At 38.3% G+C, this 22,866-nt stretch overlaps 1 protein-coding gene across 1 annotated transcript in view; it reads right to left on the reverse strand.

The window, feature by feature from the left end:
• The window catches only part of PTPRN2 (protein tyrosine phosphatase receptor type N2), a 636,316-nt gene that overhangs the window by 216,820 nt on the left and 396,630 nt on the right, over window positions 1–22,866 (reverse strand). The window contains exon 12 of the mRNA XM_053934893.1: window positions 20,308–20,372. Coding sequence (XP_053790868.1) covers window positions 20,308–20,372 — 65 coding nt within the window. The remainder of the gene's footprint in view (window positions 1–20,307; window positions 20,373–22,866) is intronic.

Raw genomic sequence — 22,866 nt, forward strand, 5'->3', positions numbered from 1 at the left:
AGTCAATTTCCAGCTATATTTGCCCCTCAAAACAGAAAGAAAGAGATGAATGATTTAAAGTTGCAGTAGAGCTGACTGAGAGAAAGAGCCAGACACATGAAAAATGCTATTATTGCGTAGAACGGCAGCTGTCATGGTGTAGCACCTCTTTGTGGTCTGGGGCTGCTGCTTAATAAATGACAGCGCAAATCCTGCTGCAATCCTTTAGGAAAACTTCTGCAAGACAAAACATCCTGTATACATGCAGTGATAACCACACACTAAAAAATGAAGCATAAATGGATTGTAGGGCAAAAGCCATCTGTTGTACCTGCAGTTTATATTTAGTATTGTATGATAAAATATCTCCAAAGTCACATGAATCATTGTGATATTCTAACCCAACCTCTACGATCTTTATTCAGAAACTGCAGCAGCTATCTTTAAAAGGGTCCTTCCCAACAATAACGAAATCTGACCCTATTAATGAGATCAAAGTTTAAAATTACTAGATACTAGATGATGGAAATTATTGTTCTGTTACAATTAATAAAAATTCAACCCTTGCACCATAAAACACTTTAAATTTTACTAAGTTATAAAAGGATTGGGTTTCAGCTTACACTAACATGTGAATAGGAATTTGGCTTATGGGATGCAGATATAGGTAGTCCATGGAATAGGATTTACAATAGGAGCATAACATTTACAATAAACTTGTAATATATTTTTGTCTTCAGTTCCCAGTAGAAATAAATTTATTTTTTTACATTTATGTCCTTGTGAATTCTCATAGACCTTATAACCATTAGTTACAGATTTAAGCCCCATTAAGAGACAAACAGAACAAAGCTCTGTCTGCTTTTCCCTGTGCTTGTAAGAATAACTTGCATAGGTCTGTGAGATACCAACTGCAATTTGTTGAAGCTTTAAGAAAGCCGTGAACATGAAGCAAGTTATATGAAACCTGGTCTGTGCTTTTAAGCCTAGCAAAAGCCATGTGGTGGGTGTTTGGAACTCAGACTAAGGTCAAGGAGTCCACACCAACAAAATCCCAGGGGGATCTTCGAAGAGACCAAGGCAATGTCATGGGCAGCTACACCACTGCTTCCAATGGGGATAGTTCTTAGTAGGGCATTGGCAAGCAAGGTTGTGCTCTTCCTTTTGGGATAGCTGCCAAGTGGTGTTTATGGCATGGAATTAGACCAAGGAAGTGAACCCAAGGACTATAGGAAAGCTCCTTAATTTTCCTTGTCTTTTTCGTATATGCAAGAACAAATGGCTGTAGTAAACTTTCTACTAGTGGTGCTTTATCTTCCATCCTAATGATTCTAATGTATTTGTTTGAGACCTAATCAAAGCATTTCCTCCATTTTTTCCTCAGCATTTTCAATCACAACTGTTGTAGGCAGATGGTCCTGAGCTCCTTCAGAGCTGGAAGCAGGAACAGGGGAATAAGCTCCGTCACTGACTGTGTCCAGAACATTTCTAGTAAATTCTAACAGTTTCTCCAGGACCAAACAAGACTGTACATTTATGCAAAGCCCCTGGTTAAGCACAGAAAGAAAATAGCTGCAGGGAACTTTAAGTTTGTTTGTTAAGCTAGTTCAACCAGCCAGTCCACAAGGTATAGAGAAAGCCATGAAACTGATGGCATTCCTCCCTCTGCCCAGGCCTGGCAGGACAGGGAAAGAAGGTTCTATGTGATTACGGATGATTGTCACCCCAAAGATATCTGTGGCAGATACATTTATTACATGTAGAGCATTTGATGCATGGCTTTGAGCAGGTGAAGGAAGACAAAGAGAAATCATCATTATTTATCATGTGCCGGATGGCAGGAATGCCAGAACCAGGATGGTTCTCCTAGGGACACACCAATATCACCATCAGTCAACAAAAGACTAAGAGGATAGAAAACAAATCCTTGGAAAAGGCATGAGACCAGATTGCACAAACAAGTTAGTAACACCCAAAGGATGATATTTCCTTACAGCTAAGGGGGTAATTCCTGCCTTTTCCTTCTGCCTTCAAAAATTTGTCCTCATTTTCTAATGATGGTGCTCAAAGTGCCAGTACAGAAAGGAAATCTGATACAGTGTTGGCAGCCACCCTGTTTTGAGCAGGAGATGAGACACGTTGGATCTGAGGTCCCTTCAGACAATGTTTTCAAGCCTTTGTTTTTGCTTCTCCAGACACTTGTAGAAGCAAACAGGCTTGGAAATATGACAGCAATATGAAGAAACTTCACCGTAAAAAAGAGAAACAACCTTGCAGTCAGCATGGATGGGCATTACAGTCATGGTCATTTGGGCCACAGGAAGAATAAGATGCAGCTGACCTCTGTCACCTCTGTCCCTCTTTGGAGCTACAGACTTCATACAGAACCAAATGCTGCATGCCTGAAGGATGGCTGGGTCACCTGGGTCACCTGGGCAGTACAGACGTACTTTTCCTGCTAATCTAGAGAATCTGTTCCAAATTTCACAAATGCATCATACAGAAAAGTGTGAGGATTTAGAGGATTTTTAGAGTGAACTGATCTTTGCAAAAAAAAAAAAAAAAAAAAAAAAAAAAACACCAAACAAACAAACAAACAAAAAAAACTTACTGAAAAAAGAAGAGAAAACGGCATGGGTTTAGTAGAAAGTTAAAAGGTCAAAAAAAAGGGTAAAAAAGGTACCCCAAGGAAAAATACCATGTGAAGGGTTATACCAAAACACTTCTGAAGGCTTGAGAAAAGCATGTGTGGCAGTCAAGTCCCACTTATACCATGTTGTAATATCTGAAATAGTGGGTCATGAATGCACCCCATGATATTGCTGCATCTGAGAGATCTTTTCTTTTGCCCAGTCCTAGTATGACATGGGAGATGCAAACAGTTCGTTCATCATACAAATTGCAGGTAAAATTTAAATTATAAAAAGTTACAGAAAATTCCACAGATGTCTTTTTGGCACTTCATCATTTTCCCTTGGTAATGTACTTAAGTTGTAACAATCATCTGAAAGACAAAAAATATGATGGGGAAGGTGGAGGAAAGGAAGCACTTACTGCTAACTCTATACTGGCGAGATAAATGCCAGTCATAATCTGACCCAATATTAATTTTTGTATGAGAAGGGGTTTTCAAAAGAAATCAAATGCTAAATACTTCTATGTAATTGTAAAGAAAGTAATCTGAGAAGTCATGGGCTATTAACTAATCACTATACTTCAACTAACAGCAGCATACAGTTGCTAGGTAACCCCTGATAAGATGTGTGCATTGGTTGGCTGAGAATTTCTGGAGAAAAGTCATTCCCTTTGCCAGAACCACCACCACCCAAACCATCACTGAGTCAAACTGATTACAAAGGAGTTTCTGTTTTGACTGATTTTATAGGAGATAAATGGTGACTACGTTGTGTTTAGACAGACGAAATTTGCATGCTGGTTGATAAAATCTAAAAAATTGCAATCAATGAAGTACATTTGTTGCTTTTTCAATGGGTTCATTTACCCTTGACATCATAATACTGCATACTGCAATCCAGATGATTTATTTTTATATATTGCATTATATTTCAAAAGATGTAAAGAGTCAGATGACTGGAAGCTGACTCTGAAAATCAATGAGGAATAGATACCTAGTGGCATATATGAGCAGTGCTTCCTTTCTACAATTTTTTAACACTTTTTACTCTATTTCACACTATCACATTTATGTGTTTGATAGAAACCTGAAATTCAATTCCATTTGAGCATTTTTTTTCTTTTTCATTCACCAAGTTAATATTAAATAAAAATGAACACTAAGTCAATTCAGTAAATAGCTTTTGAGGAAATATTATACTGACTTGTTCTGAATAGAATAGAAATGAAAACAAGTCTAAAATCAAAACAGAGAAGACATCCCCAATGTCCCCATGTAGTCAAGAACTACATGGAAACTACTGGCAAAAGGAATAGGTTTAATTTTTTTTATCCAACTGCTTAGCATTCAGTGTAGTATGCATAAACTGCAAACTATTTTGGCAAAAAGACTTGATGACTTCTAACAATGACCTGTAAAGCTTTCCTTGCCCTGGAAAATCATACACTCTCAAGTAAATGATTTGAAAGCAATAAAGATCAATTCAAAGGTATTTCATCCTTCTAAACTTCTGAATTTTACATTGTGGGAGAGTTGTCTCCCTCTTCTGGAGGGAGGGAGGAAGCACTGAAAAGAAAGAACAAAAATAAGAGATGACAACATTATTATCTTTTTTTTTCTGAGTTAGCTTTGAGATTTGAGGACACACCAGGGGTTTCTACATGAACAGAAGAGAACCACAGTTCTTTGCATACACTTCAAGTGGCATCACTATTTTTGTATCCCCATCACACACCTCCTGTGCTGGCATCAGCCAGGGCTCTTTCCATGGCATACATTGCTCACAGCTTGATGCAGCAAACTGCCCGACAACTACATTGAGAAACAGCTTGTTTGGTTTTTCTAATTTGGAAAACAAAGGCGCACTGCAAGCTGCGCTGGCTGGGAAGTCATACATCTTTAACACAAAGTAAAAAGGAAAAGAAAAGAAGGAAATATCCTTTAGATACCACAAACACCTTCCTCTTCCCTTGCAAAGTGTCCTGTCAGCATGGCCGACCCCATACCTCTTCTCAACATCAGCCAAAAAAGAATGAACTCTTTATTCTCTTTGTGTTCAAAAGTTAATATTAGGGAACTTGCCAGTAAAGAGAGGGTTTCAAGCTACTAGAAAAGACTCTTGATCAGCTGTGAAACTAATGCAGATTACAGACTATTCACTGCTTAGGCCAGCAGTTGTCAGAGGGTTGCCCTGGAAGGTAAATCACCCACTGGTCCATCAATGCATGTGCTACATGAATTGTAGGACAGAACTAAAGAGCTCTCATATGGACTGTTAGAAATGCACAAGGGTTGGGAGACCAGCTGGACTCTGAGATCTGACTGCTCAAGCTCAGTGTGCTCTGTGGGCACAGACTCAGTGCTCTGTCAAAGATAGCCACAAATGGCTAACATGGAGTTTGGTGAACATTATTTACACCATTTGCATCTTCAGCCAACACTGAAGACTGTGCTATCCTAGTTTACCTAGTTATTTATATGACAGAATAATTTTGACACCTGAGATGTAACAGAGACCTATTCAGTCTTAGCTTTTAAACTGAATTCCATTTAACTATGCAGCCCCAGATTTTGACTTTCCCTTTAATCAGCAATGGGAAATAAAAAGCAATTCCAATCATAGCTGGACTCTGCTGATTATAGAGCTCAGCTGACTACACTCCTATCACAGATGATTCATTTAAGTGTCTGTATGGCTAAGTTTGGGGTGGATAATGTCACTTTTCCAATCAGTGGGCTCATATCTCACTGGAGGGTAAGGGTGCAGGAAACTGTGAGCCAGTCTTTCAAAGCCCTGGGAACAGCCAGAGCCAGTCTTATGGGCTGAGCTGTGGAAACCATGGATCTGCCACTGCCCATTCCTCCAGTGTCCCACGAAACAAGAGCTGGGGTAAAGTTTCTGTAAATGAGCAGGACTGCACCCAAGAAATAACTTGCATGTACCATTTACCTTCTCAGGAAACGATCCAGCAAACCCCTGAGCATCTGCTAATCTGTCAGGTATTTAGCATGAGGGAATGCAGCCCAGTGGTTCCCTGTACCTGCCACATGATGGTAATTAATAATAAGCATATAAGAGACCTGGCATGAAGCAAGGAAAGGACCTTCCCCTGAAAGCTGTACATCCTGAATGGGCTGAGCAGGAATACTGAATTCAAACCCCGCAAATAAGCCATTTCACTACAGAGGAGTTCAGTGGTTCCTGTTCTCCTGTGCCAGAAAAGCCACAGTTGAAACAATTTTTCATTCTGCTCTTCTGACTTGTGGTCTGATGGCAGATGTTTTAGACTACATTTTAAATTAAAGGCAGGCGCCAATACAATATAGTGTTGCGATATACAGATATATTAAAGAGGGCTTCCTTCTTCTGTTTCTTTGAGACAGAATTTGGCTGAGAATCTGGGAGTCCCCAGGATGAAGCAGAAAATTCAGCAGAAATTTAATTGCTCAAAATGCATCAAGTTGCCATATTTTGTTTATTTCCTGAGATTCAATTACTAAAATCACCAGTCTGCAACTCCAAATTGCATGACAACTGCTGAACTTACAGTCTCACAAGGATAATCACCCCAGAGCACAACAACATACCCATTGCTCCATTACCATCAATTAATATAAGCTACCTGTAATTAGAAAGGGCAGAATAAACTCCACACTTCCTTTATTCCCTGACTGGTATAATGAGGATGCCATTCTATTGTCTCCTGGGTGGGATCTTTTGGCACCTCTGTTGATGTCGTTTTTTCCAAGGCACATTGAGTACAAACATGGTTTCACTTCACAAAATGTCTCAGTGCCCTCACCAGTCTGTTCATCCTTGTCAAATCAGGATTTCACACATTGTTTTCTGCACAGTCCCTAATCTTAGCAAAAGTTTCATTTCCCCAGCCCATTGCCACCGGCTATTAGTCTGGCACAAAACTCAAGCTCAAAATGAAAAAGATAAAACAGAGAAAAGACAACAGACACAGCCACTATTGCTCTGTTTTGTCTTGTCGTGCCTAACAAAATATGGTTAATAGCACTGTTGTGTTATTGGTGAGCCAGAGGGACAACCAGGTGTGTCTTGTCATGTCCTGTGAACATTACCTATTCCTGAAATATTCTGTGTCTGCCCATTAGCGTTTCCAAAGTTCAACATGTCAATAGACAGAGGAACATTTCATTGTCTAATGGATAAAAACCAGCAATAACAACATGGTATTAGCCACTGTGGGTGTTACTGACCAACAGGGTCACAAACAACACCTGGATCTACTCCAAGCTTTGACTGTTAAAACCCAAATAGTAAAATATTAAAATGGCAGTTTAAAATTTTCCCACATTAATAATATATTTTTTTAAATATTATGGCATCCTGATATGATCTTATCTATCTGACAGACTTTTAGCATTTTTGCCTACTTGGTGCCAGCAAAGTAGAGAAATTGAACTTGTTTAGAAGGAAGACACAATTATTTTTATTTTATATATTTATTATATATTTAAAGATGTAATGAAACAACATCAATATGTTAAAAAATTATCTGCAGATTCTGGCTTATCTGAGTGAAAAACTCTCTTCTCTGGAAGAAAAGAATGATTTTCTTTCAGCATTCAAATTTGCATGCCAATATATTTTGCATATAATTTACATAACATAAAGTATCATAACCACTTTGCCTCTTATTGTAAAATCCAAGATCAGCTCCTAGCATTTCATAGCTAGGATTATTAAAACATTTTGTTAAGTCAAGTCTGAAGATAAGCTTCCATCCTGATGCTTCTGGAATTGCACACTAATGGGCAGGAAAGGTGAGTGGTTCTGACACTGGATAGGACTTTGGGTCCTAAAAATTTCTCATGGGCTTGTTTTTCAATCTGGGTAATTTAATTTAAAATCTTTATAGCTTGTATACTTAATTTTAAAATGAGAAAGGTGATAATTTTTATTCCCTTTCTTTCCTAATCTTGTCTTTTTTGGTGATTATCTTAATCACTCAAAGACACAGCTTTCCTGTCACTTTATGTGTGGGCAGGTACCCAGTGAGATCCCCATCCTGTCTAGAAATCATTACTGTAATGCTCCTGTTAATCAAAACTACTCAGCCTTTTTTCAATTAAATGATTTATGCAAAGAAATATCAATTTGCTGCAGAATTCTTTTTCAATAGGTCCACATAAGTTTTAGGGAAACTTTGAATACGGATTTTCTTTTCATGTCAAAGGTATGATTTTTTATTAATGTTCAGTTGACAGAAAGCTTTACCACCATCTATAGTTTAGTGTCAAAGCACTTCTATGGGAAACCAAAGTCCAAGCCTTCACCCATCTGACTCAGAACAAGAATCTTGATAGAAACCGGGAGCTATGTTGAACAAATACCTGTCTCAGGGTTTCCTAAGTTATCTGGAATATGAAAATAGCTAAAAAAGGAGAAACAATTCCAGGAGGCTAATGCTCAGTGTAGTTAATGAGGTTCAGCCCACAGAGAAGAGCCATGCAGAAAATCAGAGTGTCCCTCCTTCTGCACGAGGGCCTACACCTCTCCTCAAATCTGCATCTCTGTTGTGTTTCTGTCATGAAAAAAATTCATCCAAATGGGAAAGCAGTAATTCTCCACAATATCAACAAGCTCTGCAGCACACAGAACTGTCTCCTGCTGAGCACTGCCAAGTGTGCACGTGGTACTTTTGTGGGGAAGATCAGAGTGCATATCCAGAAGCTGCCTGTGATACTTCACTAGTGTGCAGTAGCAGCTCCCTGCATGAAGATGACTGGAAAAGGGACCCAGGACAACAGCTGAGGTCCATGAAGCACCTGAAGCCTCTCTTTTACCTGTGGTAAGATCCTGAGGATATTAATACACAGCCACCTTAAAAAATTAAATTTGGCTGCATAGCGGTGTGAGTACTCGTATGATGTTGGATATATTGCTTGTACAGGTAGCACTACACTGCTTATCTCCAGATACTGCTTTGAGATGTATTATGCTTTAATATATTATCTGTGGCTGAAATATTTAAGACCAGGCTGGATGAGGCTTTCAGCCACCTGGTCCAGTGGAAGGTGTCCCTGTCCATGGCAGGAGGGTTGGAACTTGACGATCTTTAAGATTCCTTCCAACCCAAACCATTCTATGATTCCCTGATTCTATGATTGATGCTTCTCTAATCCATGTAAGAAGGTGAAGTGAATAAAGAAGAGCTTGCTTCAAATGATGCTGCCTAACCTCAATGCAGGCTGCTGCTGTTCTGCTGCAGAAACTGATGAACTCCGGAGTCAATTCACTGTCTTAGGAAAAGGCAAAGAGAAAAAAAGGCAGCTCTCTAAGAACCACTCTGATCAAATGGGAAAGAGTTAAGAGGGGTAAAGGCTCCCAGGTGTGCATCTTGCTGGAGCAGGTAGCGCTAGAAGAATGGATGACTCTCTCTTTTTGGAACAAGTAATGGAATTCCCAGAAAATATCTAACTACTTTGCATTATCTGGCACCTGCACACCAGACACCTGTACAGCTGAACACCCATCTGCTATATATGCTACATGCATTTCCTTTCTCTTTTTTTAGCTTGGCAAAGGAGTTGATTAGGAAGATAAGGTCTCTGAAAAACATTTTGGACAAAGATGCCAGCACAGATTGTACAGTTAAAGATATCAGGTCTGCCAATACATGCACACCACACTCTGCAGGCTGCTTATACTTGCCTCACAATAATTTATTGCACAAATTACTGGAATTCTGAAAAAAAACCCGTATCTTCATATTCCTATTTAGTATAGAATTCATAAAGAAAGAGTGCAGTCCCTGGAACAAGCAATATTTGTATTCTAACTATTCTCTTTTCTTGGTCAGCAGGAATATCCTTTCTTTCAGAGCAGGCTCTGCCTATCTTTCTCCTCTCTCCTGCTACAGCCAGTATAGCTGAATGTTGCTGATATATTTTTTTCTCAGTTCCAAATCTTAAAAAATATGCTTTTTGTATGGCAATTTCTCCAGAAATCCAATAAACTCAGCGCAGGCATTTTGAGTTTTAAGAGGACTGAGTCACACATTCCTGGTGTGTGCACAACAATCAGGAGCTGAATGGAACATCCCTAAATGTGTTTAAAAAAAGACTGAATGTGGCACTCAGTGCCATGGTTTAGCTGAGGTGTTGGGGCTGGGTTGGACTCAATGATCTCTCCCAGCCTAGTGATTCTGTGAATTCTATGTGTGTGATTCTGTGTGTGTGAACTGTCCAGTAGTACCCACAGATCTGTCAGGTAAATGTCAGAAAACACAAGACCCTTCCACAAAAGGATGTCCTTCTTTATACACACATACACATATATGTGTGTACGCATATACATGTGTATATATATGGGGTTATTTGTAGGATCAGGATCTTAATGACATGGCTAAATTTTTTAAAAAGGTCATAAAACCCCTGGGAAGCACAATGAAGAACAAGACACTATGTACAACTACTGAGTATAATAATTAATAATAATAGCAGCAATAATAGCAATAGTAAATAGTAAAGTATTTCAAGGCAAATGCTTCTCTTAGGACAAACCAGATTTTCATGCTAGCAAACACCAAAAGAAGTATGAAGATATTTTTTAAACGGAGTATTTTAACATGCAAATATATTAGTTGAACAAATTACTTGATACAGAAAACATACTAATCTCACTTTTGGAGAAACTTTTTTCCACATTTTTTTATATGTTGTCCAGTCAGTAACTGCCTGACTATTCTGTTCAGTGCACAGCACACAAAATACAAGTTACCTCTTCAGGCTGTGCATGTGCACACACTGATACAGAGATACACACACAAAATCCTAAAGCAGCAAACTGCACTTATCTTCTTCCCATTTTTATATCATACATATTTCATTAAGCTTCATGCAGAGTGTCTTCTGATTTATGGTAATTGTCAACAAAAGCAAAAAATGCCTACAATTTTAACCCTGCAGTACTGAGGATTTAACTGGGATAAAATTAAAATGTTTAGGGGGGAAAAACCCCCCACAACACTCTAAGCCACTGGGAGCTTGACCCTTGAGATGTTGTCAATTTTTTATTTAATTTTATTGTGTTTGTTGTCTGTAGAAGCAGATGCCAGCAGCAACATCTGATGTACTGGACACCTCCAGTGTTATCCCAGCATGCTCATGGCCTGGAGGACTTGGAGTAAGACTAATTTCCATATCAAACCCAATTTAGATGAAACATCTTGGTTAAAAAAAAAAAAAAAAAAAGAAGAAGAAAAAAAAAGCCAGCGCATCAATAGCCCCTTGATTAGATTTTCATCTCCTGAGCAGACAAATATGAATATTTATTATCATGAATGCAGATTTCCCTCTTTCCATTGCTCTGATCTTGAATATTACCCACTGCTAATTTTTATGAAAATTTGGGCAACATAATGTTTTCACATAAACTGACAGTTCTTGAGATAATCCCATTATTGTTTGGTGGGAAATGACAGTTTCCGCTTATTCATGTGTTAACGAGGGATTAAATATTGTTTTTCATCACCATAATCTAAGATGGACTGGAAATTAAAATTCAAACATTGTGCATTAGCAGAGCTTTGAGGACCAGAATTTGTTTGCATTCACTTAGTAAAGATCTGTAAATTAACAGTTTAACAATCAAGTGAAATCCATGTCATAAAAGCAACATTGACGTTTGTAAAATGAAGTCATCACTCTACCTGCTAAAGGTAAAGAACCAGACAGACAAATAGTTTGCACAATGCCACCCCTTTGTGAGAGCAGAGTGCACAGTGAGCTGTTGTCAGCCACAGTGGTCCCTGGGCATTCCTGGACTAGGTCACGTTTTTGTGGCACAGAATCACGTCCCTTTGCCTTGTCCCAGGTGCACTCACACTCTCACTCTGCTCAGATCACACTGAGAAGCTCCTCCCTGACAATCTCTCCACGGCACAAAAAACAGCTACACTGACCCCAGAGCTGTTCCCAGGCACGTGTGTGCTCACAGCCTCCCCAGGTCTCGCTGTGCAGTACAGACACACATTTAATTCTTCACTGAAATGGGTGTTTTGCTGGAGCTGCACTGTTCCAGTTGTCTCCTATCTGTTATCTCCTTGATGCTTGTTCCTAATGCCCAGTAATGCAAATCAGAGACACCTACATGTTCCAAAGTGAAAGCAGAGACCTGCTGAGGACATGCTGCAGTTCAGGAGCCACTTCATTGTTGTTTCTACAGAAACTTTGAGTTAGTAATTCAATGACTTTTTATTACAAAACAACTCCCCAACATTTCCCTTTGAAATCAGTCAAACTACACACAAAACTGTGCTTAGTCAAAGCAACTCCAACATTTTTCTTAACTAGATCTTAAAACTATCTCATCAGGATAAATTTGCTGTTTAATGCAAAAAAGAAACAAAGCCAAGCTCCAACAAACTAATTTAATAGGAATCGTCACGTTTAGAAACATGCTAAAAGTTTTTGCTTTAATATGTATAACAGATAAAGCCTTGCATTCTGAAGGAGTTTGAAGTGATGGACACTACAGCCATGTTGCCTTTGAGGGTGGAAACTTAGTGATGTACAAGTGCAAAGCAGTTCTTAGAAGGATGAATAAGAATGTGCTATTAAGCCTTCCCAAAAAGCAGAGATCTTAAGTTTTACTGAAGTACTTAAAGCTTAGTACTAAAAACCTTACAATAAATGACACAATTCTTTTAACTCACAGCTGAAGTTTTAATTCTATTATTCTTTAATTTTAACATGCCTTTAAACCCATGCTCCAAAGGTGACCACACTGAAACTGCCTGCTATGAATGGTCCCTGGCCAGGATCTTGCTTAGATGGAGAAGCAAACAGCCCCAGAATCCTAACTGGCACAGGACACAATGTGAGTGACTGACTGACAACAACCTGACAGTACAGACAAACATGGGACCATGACAGGCTCTGGGTCCTGTTCCTGTTCATTTTGCCAGCTCTGGGCCCCTGATGTCAAGGATTCCTATAGGAAAGTTGAATGTCTCAAGAGTTTGAATCTTAGAACCCTTATTCTCCTATGCTTACAGACCCAGAACAGAGTCCTGACAGGTTTCTTTCCATGTTGACCTATGTGGGAATATTTCCTGCCAGGGTCTACTAAAGAGAGGGCTGAGAGACTGGGATCTGCCACTTCTTCCACTCCTTAAACAGTTCAAGTGTTTGAGATTGCTTGAAATCCACGTGTTCCTGTCAGGATCAAGCTCTCTCTGTGGAGATGGAGCAATCTTCCTTCTTTACAATTTCTGACCATCGCTATCCCTCAAACTTCAGACACTTTAAAAGAATTTAATCTGCAGCCTCCCCAGCTGACCCATTACACCACACAAGATTTTGTTTTCCATTGAGTCAAAATAACCTGGCTGCTGGTAGAAGAAGGTTGCTGAATTTCATTAACCAGTAAGATATCTAGTACAAACAATCATGTTCTCCTATTTAAAGATTCTTTATTAATATATTGAGTGCAGGCTGCCAAATCACAGTTAAGCTGAATAATAACAGTGATTCTTAAACAGAATTACACTGCAGTTTGCTCTATGTAGCCAGTGCTAGTATCTAAATCTCTTCTCTCTGCAGATTTATAATGGTTTGTAAGGGAAACTCTGCTTTAAAAACAATGGCATGACACAGCCTAAACCCAAGATAAATCCTTAAACACATGCTATGTTGTAACCAGCACAATGTTAAAAAAGACAAAAAAGGAACAACACTGGTAGGATGCATAAGTTCCTGAAGCCACAAGGCAAACCATATCTTGTTTCATTTTACATGATACTGAATAAAAATTGAATTGCTGTAGTTGCCATGGCAACTGCCACATCACTTGGCACTTCTGCTCCTTTAAATCACACAGTGCTACTGTAAAGGAACTCATGAACCAATGTGACACCTGAATACTTGTGCTTTATATACTGTTTCAGGAGGAAAACATAAATCAGTATAGAGTGATAGTTCTCTCTGAAAATCAGGTTTGCTGTATTTTTCTTTACATTATAATCTCCTCATTTCCTTGTCGTGTTCTTTAAAAATTTGTAAAGAAGATGGAGGGCGTTGTCACAATCAGAGCACAAGAAAAGAAATTACTACTGACACATGATTTCCAAACTGAAGCTGTGACCTGTCATTCAGATGTCAAAATACCTCTGCTATGCAATATTCAAATCAAATACAGGGGATAAACATTGGAACTTTGCCCCTCCACAACCAGAGACGGTGTGATATGTGACAGAAGACAGTCTCAGGAGCATCCAGGCATCTCTTTAACTCTAAACTTAGCAGCAGCTTAAAAGGAATGTCTAATTATACACTTAAAGCTAAGCATATTCTAAATGTTTGTAGATCTGGGGCCATGACTTATATTGTCTGTATATAACATGCAGTAGCAGACGATAGTTGACAAAATAATGTGTTAAAATGATACACATATTTCTGCTGCATATTTTTTGTTTTTAAACATTTAACACTTTTATTAACACTCTGGATTCAATTTACTTGAAAAGCAGCCCTCTAGTGGGCTATGTACTGTAATGAATAGTTAATAAATAGCATTAACATTATATCTAAATATTAGCTAGAATGCATTTTTCAAAAGCATACAAGGTCTTAAATAAATGAGCCATAGATCTTCATCACTCTCTTTGGAAAAATTTAATGTTCTGTTTAGCTTTATTCCTAAAATTTCTTGAAGTGTTACTTCTAAATGCTACTGTGTGACTAACTTCTGATTAGCATAACTTTACTATTCATGTGTACTTACAAACTGTAATAGTGAGACATTATTCACTGTTAATAAAATTTCACATAAGTAGTATATTTCTAGTAGAATTCTATGTAAAATGTAATCTACTGTTTTTTAAAGGTTACACAGCTTTAGAATCTGTAATTTGTGTATGTGGGATAAGGTAAGTCTTTCCCATTATGCTTTCACCAAGAATATCTCAAGGATTGTACTTCTAAAAGCTTTTTATTTAATGTCATTGCTCTTATTTCTATATATAAATTTGCATGCCTTAAGGCAAAGAACCCCTTTGTGATCTGATCCATGCTTCATCCACAACAATGCATGTGGTTCTAAACACTGCCCCTCCTGGAAATGTTTGTCTGCTTACCAACACAGCCACAGTGATCAGTGAAAGCCAACAGCAAGAGCTGTCTTTTGGAACTCCAATCTCACATAACAGGAAAAAAAAAAAAAAAAAAAAAAAAAAACCCAACAACAACTTGTTGATCTCTAAGCCATGGGGTTTGTAAGAAAAAATGCTGAAGGCAGGCATGGGGAAAAAGCCCTCCCTGGTGTCCTCTGGTCTAAGAATGCTTCCCCTGCAGTGCAGAGGTGTCTGCCCTCACATGTGCCTGTGCCTGGCTTCAGCCTGGTAAAAGAAGGGCGGGTTTCAGTGGAAGTGGAAAAACTTAGCTGTGTCTTGGGCTAAAACTTGAGTATTTGTACATGCACAGCTGCTGTCCATACACCATGGTCAGTCTCAGACCTACCTCATCTAAGTGATATTGGGTACAGCATCCCTTCCAATCCCGGGTACCCCTGGGCAGTACCTGCTCCAGGTCAGGAGCATTTGGCTTGCCAAGATGTCACTGTAACAGAGACAGCTGGAGTAGATCCCAGGCTAGTTTGGTCTTTATAAGCCAAAAGCCAGCACTTAGCACTTTACCTAGTAGTCAAAGATCAGAAAAAAGGTTTATACCTTATTTCAACAATTGAAAATGATTTGTCAAGTTCTGCACTCCAATTTTTTATGGATTTCCAATCCAATATCATTCTAGGTAAAATCTGGATATATAGGGAGAAAAGCTGGCAACATTAAGGAAGGTAAGAAGCTAGAAACCTGACTCCTGCCTCTGAAGCCTGTACATCACTGGAAAGTCTGTCTCATCATGTCCTCTAGCTTCACTAGAATTTTTAAACACAGATTTCTTTATTGTAGTAACATCACTTTATGCAACATCAACATAATTCTACACCTATCAAAATATCTATAAATGAAAATATCCTGAAACATGTCAAAATATCACTGCTCTATTTTAGGACATCTAGAGGTATGGTGAAGCATTCATTTTGCATATATTTTGGGTTATTTCCATTTGCTTTAGAAAACTGTTCTAATTTTTATGTCTGCCATATGAGAGCCATGATTCAAGTCCTACAAATGAAGTTGTGATTCCAATGATTAATTTCTTCTGTGCATTCTTACTGGGAAAATGAAAGAGGTAATTTAATATAACTTATTCTGAAGTGGGTGCTGTTTTGTCAGTTCAAGACAGGAACACTGCCATTTCATTGGTTCGTTTCAGGCCTCAGTCATTGATTATTCAACTCACAGACTCTTATACCCCAAAAACATTTCTTGAGCCACTGGAGAGCCTGACTTGTTATTCTGAAACTGTGGTTGAAAACAAATTGCAGCCAAAAGCTGAATAAACATTTATCCATGTCACAGTAATTTTGGTCACAGCCAACCTGAGCATGGAATTGAACTTAAAAATACTGTGTTCCTGTAATAATTCAATGGTGCTTATGTGGAGAGATAGAAGTAGTTAAGTTCCTAAAGGATGCTGAAGGGATACCTGACATGGTGACCCCTGTGCAGGGCTGTGGCTCGTGGTGTCTGCTGAGCTCCCTTGGGTTGGAGAGAAACTCCTGGGAACAAATCCAGTTGCAATAATGTTGGTGTGGGATGGGGCTTCTGCTGCTGATGATTCCTGAACTCATGAGGAGCCAGGTGGAGCTGTGCAGCTGCTAAGGAGGCTTTCCCTTCATGTGAGACAAAATGTTGTCCCCAAGATCTTGCAGGAAGGCTCAGCCATTCAAAGCAACAAGTTCAACTCAAGTAGTGGTCCACATCAAGCTGGGGCAGAGGAGAACAGAGTTATGGGTCCTGCTTAAATGCTGTTTAGCTCTTCATTTTTTTACCAGTATTGTGTCTTTCATGGTATTATGCAAATAGACATCTAAATAACACAACTCATCCATTCATACCCTCATAGACATAGCTGAACAGCTGAAGATGACCTCAGGACTTCAGAGATTTATTTCATGTGTTGGAGATCAAAAGAAAATACCTCAAAGCTTCATTGTATCTGAATAAACAAGAAGGTGTGAAATGCTCACGAAGGATTTGTCTGGCACAAACATGCATGACAATGAGACCAATAAATCTCACATGGATACTGTAGAGGAGTTCTACTGGTTTTTTAGTTTTATAGGTGTTATAGGTGCTGGAAAACTGCAAATAAAAAAGAAACATCTTGGCAAATATAATTCCAGAGATGGTCAGTACTACAGCAATGTACTACAGCAATGTACTACAGCAATGTACTACAGCAATGTAGTCAAGTTTATAACCTCAGCACTGGTTTTCTCTACAGCAGAGTTATTCTGGTTTTCTGCTATAATCACCTTCTTGCAAACAAGATAAGTTCAAAATAATTCTCATTTTAAGAGTGATATACATCATATCAATCTCTAATCTCTCTGGATCCCTGTACTGTTGAATATTCTGTTAAAAATGTTCAATGTTGAGGTAGCTGTACGGTGGAAATACTGGTAAAATCTGTTCTATAACAGCCTGAAAGAAGCTCTGCTTGCCCAGAGTCCAGACAGTGCTTTTCATTTTATCATTCACACCTTCCTATGAAATATATAGAACTTTTAAGTCAACATTCTGAAACATGAGCAGCTTCTAAACTCCCAGCTTAGGAACTAATTTTTAATCCTGCTAAAGCAGAGCCTACCTACACTGACACAACACAGCAAACTCAGGCTTAGCTGAGAGAATCACAAGCTGTGGAAATCTTTTACATGACATAAAGATGATGAACTGGATTGCAGCTGTGGCAGACTCCAGACTCATGTTGTTAATGACTATATAGCACATGTTTATGTAGTGACATAAAAGCAATTCATCAGCCCTCCCTGGACTTGACTGAATGGCTCAGTAAGCTTGGTGTGAATTTCATAGTCTGTTGTTGCTTTTGAAATGTTTTTTCTTGAGATAGGGGAAAGAAAATGATAGATTGAGGAGCTCTGAGAAGCATTTCTCAACTCCACAGAGGAAGAGACAGTTTCCTTCCAGCACAGCCAAGGCCTGGGAAGTCACTAGTGTCCACACATTCCTTACAGAGACACAAATCCTGTTATCATAGATCAACACCTAAAACAGATTCCACTGTCCAGAGCCATACATGAATTACTGCTGAGCTTAGGAGAGTTCCTGCATTTGTCCGGACATGGCTCCATTTGCCACTACCATCTGGGCTACATTCTCTTGAGGTATTTCAGATATGAAAATTGCCTTGCAATATCAATCCTTTTTATTTTACAGGCCTGCATATGAAGATTATATATCCATTAACTTTGTCATGCATCTCACCTGCTGTCCAAACAAAAAAGGTCATTTCTCATTCTCTACTAAAGTTTTTCAAAGTACTTTTGATTAGAGCATCTTGACTTTGATTTACTGTCACTATTATATATAATTCCATTCCTAATTCCAGTGTGAAGTAAAAGGAATCCTTATTCAAAAAGAAGCTATTTCAATATCTTTAAATACATACTTTGTATAGTTGCAATAATAATTACTCACCAGGGTGAATAAAACACAAACTGCAAAACTGGATTACCATAGTTAAATTTAACCTGAAATAGCCTGAATCTGACACTGCAAAAACAGAAAAAAGCTTGGTTACAGCACTCCTCTATTTTTTGTTTATGTGAGACCACAGAAATATATTGATTATGTAAACAATCATATCTGATAAGACATAGAAAGGGGAATGTACACAGCTGGGAGAATTCACATCCAACAAAATACATAAGCAGCTGAATAAATGTCCTTCCATCATCTTACTTGGTCCAAAGCACTTGGTTCTTTCTCTGCTGATCACCGTCTTTCAGATATAACCTGGATTATATTTAGGCCAAAATGTCTGCTTTGCTTGGGTTAACCAGTTTTCACTTTTTGCCTTCTAATAATACATATTTGGTAGAGTGTAAAGCACAAAATTCTGTCAAAGTCTTCATTAATCCAAGTTTTATTTGTGTTTTTTTACAAAAAAAAGTTACGACAGCCTAAATTTATGGAAGGTGAATTCTACAGTGACTTTTTCTAAACCAAACACAAGAATCAGGCTGGTGAGGTCTCTGGCCTAAGAACTCTTCAATTTTTCATGCTCTATTAGCTGGTCTTAGAATCTAGGAAGTCCTTAAATTTATAGCTCCAGCATGTTCCTAGACTACCATGGTTACAGCAATCCTATTGCTACAATGGGGATTAATTATACATTTAGCAGGTGAAAACTTTCTGCATTCCAACTATCCAAAATGGAATTTTCCCTCCATTGACCACATATAATACAAAAACTGATTTAACAGTCAGCATCTGAAGTGGGCTTTCATTCTCCAGCTGATTTCGCAGCAGACTGGAATCCATTCAATGACTGGAATTGGACAAAATACGTGGAGGTATTTTATTAGCATGGATGAGTCCCATTGGGTAAAATTATACTGAGTGACTTCCACAGCCTGTATCCCAATCCTGGCTCTCCTGCTATTGAACAGAAACCAGGTTGTGCAGACAGCACAACCACAAACTTCAGCCTGGCCTGAAGTCAGGACACAGGCTGAGGTGCACAGCCATGCCCCAGGAGGCACTTCCCAGCTTCTAAGGCTATGCACCCATAAGAAACATTCCTAGATAAATCAGATAAGGAGAGATGATGGCTTTCATCTTCTGATGATTTCACCTATCTTTGTTTCCAAGTTCCAATTCTTTCAGCTTTGGCCCTCAGCATCACAGCAGGTCTCAGTGTTATCACCTCTTCAAGACTGAGTCTTTCAGTAATGTGAATGAAGCTACACAGTGAACTTCACAAATCTCATCAAGTGAATTTCTTAGGCATGAAGTGATAAAAATCAGAAATATAAACCCCAAAAATCGGTAAAGAAAGAAAACAACCTATTTCTTCAGTATATTAGAAGTTAGTAATTCATTATTTTTAATACTGAGAATAATGCAATCATGAGAAAAAGTCATTTGCCTAGCCTTGTGAGCATTCACCACTAGCAAAATTACTTAAATGAAAATGAAAAAAAAGAGATAACTGTGTACACAAAATTAGCACGAGAATTAGCAATCAACTGTAGTTCATACAAGGTTCTTAGCAGATAGCATCATGTTTATTAATAAATTATGAACTGCTTAGTGGAGTTTTTGCTCAGTGATATCACTATAATAACAGACACATGTTTTATTTATGTTTCAAGTTACATCCAAAATAAGCGACATTCAGATGTCAGATTCTCTCTAATATCTAAAGATTCTTTACCCCAAATTTAAACTTCCACTGTTCTAGATGAGATAGCACTCTATCAAAACCAAGGGGAATAATATGACGACTTCAGTTGCTGTGCTCGTCTTTGGGGATTTTTTTCCTGTGATACAACAAAGCAAAAACTGCATTTCTTAAATCTGGCTGCACTTTTCTCATAAGGATGGTATTTTTTTTCTCTGTGGGATACAGTGCTATTTGTGCAGCAGATTGTATTTTGACAGATGCAACTGTATCATAAAAAGGCCCTTAGCACCATGAGACTGGTAGCTCACAAACGTTCATGAGCTCCAGAATTTCCCAATAACGAAAATATTTTTGAGAATGTAAAATGCCTGAAAGCCACTTACCTCCCCCACACCAGTCTGCAGAATTTTCAGTCCAGTTGTTTTTTCAAGCTTCTCTTTGTTTATGGCTGTAAGGAAAAATTAAGATTGAGAGAGTTAAAGGAAAGATGGAATATGTATGATTTTACAGCATTTCCCATCAACCTTCTTTCCTTCATCAATAAATTCACAACAGTTCCTACCTATTCCATCTATGGAATATCTTTCCCTGAGAGCAACTCTGCCAGTCAGTTTTTTGAATGCATATTTATGCTATTAATTGCTCAATATTATGTGAAAAAGAAACCCAAGCTAATTCTATTTTCTACAATATTACACAGATTTAACACAGATACATAATTTGTTTGGAAAGTTCTTTTCTGAAGATACTTCCCACTTGCTTGTATTGAAGAGCAGAGCAGTAATTTACCATGAGAACAGCACTGTCACTGTGTAGGACTTTTCAAAACAGACACAGACTCTTATCTCACAGGTAAAATAAAGAGTTTATTTCACACCACCAGGATGCAATGCACAATTTTTTTCAAATTTTGTTTTTTCTCTTTATCAGCATCTATGTCGCTAAAAGCATTAAAAACTAAAACAAAGCAGTTAAATAAAGCATAAAGCAGTTAAATAAAGGTAATATTCACCAAGACTATGATTATACTTGCAAACCAAATCCGCTCAAGGCATGGGCTTGAGCCCTGTTGTACAACTGCCCATTCTCTTAAACCTGTGGTCTGATATGGTTTTTGCTGTGACTGTTAGCAGCCTCAAAAAACAGTGCTCAAACAGTTCTGGGAACAGCTCAAGGATGAGATTATTCCTAGCTGGGTGTATGGGTACTGCCATCCCATTCTGCATGGGAAGACTTTAACCTTCTAGATGCAAACTTTGTCAGTTGGACTTGTGGCCAAAACCCAGGCACCTGGCTTGATTTATTTATGAGTAGCAATGAAGCCTTGCAGCCTTGTTAACCTCTCCTTCCTTTAGCTCCCTGGGATCCAAGTGAGTCATCTGGGTTCTCTCTGCTGTCTTTGGAAAGGGATGCACATTTAATGTGGTGAGTCATCCCACACATCTTACACATATCTGCAGGCACCTACCTCTTCTTTGATTATGAACAAAATTTGATAGATGCAGCTTCTGAATTTTGGTTGCCTAAAGCAAACCTTCCAATCAGAAAGGTCAAGAAGTGCTAGGAGCATACTGCACACTGTAAATTTACATGAAAATACTTAAGGGAATTATTTTTTTTTTTTTCATTTGTGAAAAATTCCCCTCAATTGTTGCTATTTGAAGCATTTAAAACAGCTCAGATTTCAGCAGACATTTCTTGAAGATTATCCTGAACTGATACTTTATTGAGTTTGTCCAAAGTGCAACACAAATGACTCACATTTATTCCAGAGGTAAGTCAGATCATTCGGCTCCATCTCACCACTTATGGAAATATTTTTGTAAGAGTTTTTACATGCAAAGACTCAGGAAGTTACACCTCTAGCAATTCTAACACAGAAAAACTTTCTGACTGCCTTCTGCAAGAGGTGAAGTTTGCTTCCAGTTCAAACAAAGAAGAAAACTCTGTACACATTTTAGACTCAGACATTTTTATTTTTGCATCCTTTTAATATGCTATTTAAGCAGAGAGGAACATGGAGTCCAAGCTAAGAAAGTTTAAATGCATGTTTTGCTGAATGGTAACCTAAAACCTGCATGCAATACTGACATACTTAACACCTGAGCCATGATTTATACATTCACAAATATATTTATTCTACCCAGAGCCAAAGGGACCATGTGAAGGCAAGTTGAGTGAAATATAAAATTTGAGACCACATTTTGCAGTTTTGTATATCTGGTGTGGTATGAATTTCCAAAAAAATAAGTAAATCTTGGAAAATATATGCCATGCTACCACACTGACCACCTCACACCCAGAAAACATATTAAAGGCAGATTTCTACTAAGTGCAAAAATAGAAGATTTATAAAATGAAAACATTCCATAGCCTCCTTCAAAGAAACTGAATGGTCCAACAAAGGATTCTTTGGCAGCTTAGGATAAAGAAAACTGCACAGCAGAGTGGCTGCAAAATAAATGGCTATAAGTAAACAACAAAGCTTAAATCCCACTGTGTAATTTCTTACCACATGAACAGTTAATAGAAAATATTGGGTCTGCTGAATCGCTGAATTTTATAATTACTATTACAGATTTGACCTCCTTTTCATAGGTTTCCTGCAGACATTAATTATTGAAGCTTTGATAGTAAAAAAAAACAACAACAAAAAAGGTTTATTTAATACCCCTGCTTTCCCCCTTGAAACACAAAGGACAGGTCTGACAGCCATGCTAACACAAACCCTGCCAAAATTAGGAGGCATGAAGGCACGAGGTGTTATTGATTAAATCATAACCGGAAAATGGTCAAGCCCAGGCTCTGTCAGATGTGGAGAGAGACACGGCCAACAGTCTCCGGCATGCTCACTCCAGGCGTGTACAGGAGAGAATTTTAGCTAACCTTGAACTCCACAAGCTGCCCAGAAAGGTCAAGAAATTCTGTCAGAAATGGTGCTG

Source organism: Vidua chalybeata, chromosome 1 (assembly GCF_026979565.1).
Source record: "Vidua chalybeata isolate OUT-0048 chromosome 1, bVidCha1 merged haplotype, whole genome shotgun sequence".
Classification (NCBI taxonomy): Eukaryota; Metazoa; Chordata; class Aves; order Passeriformes; family Viduidae; genus Vidua; species Vidua chalybeata.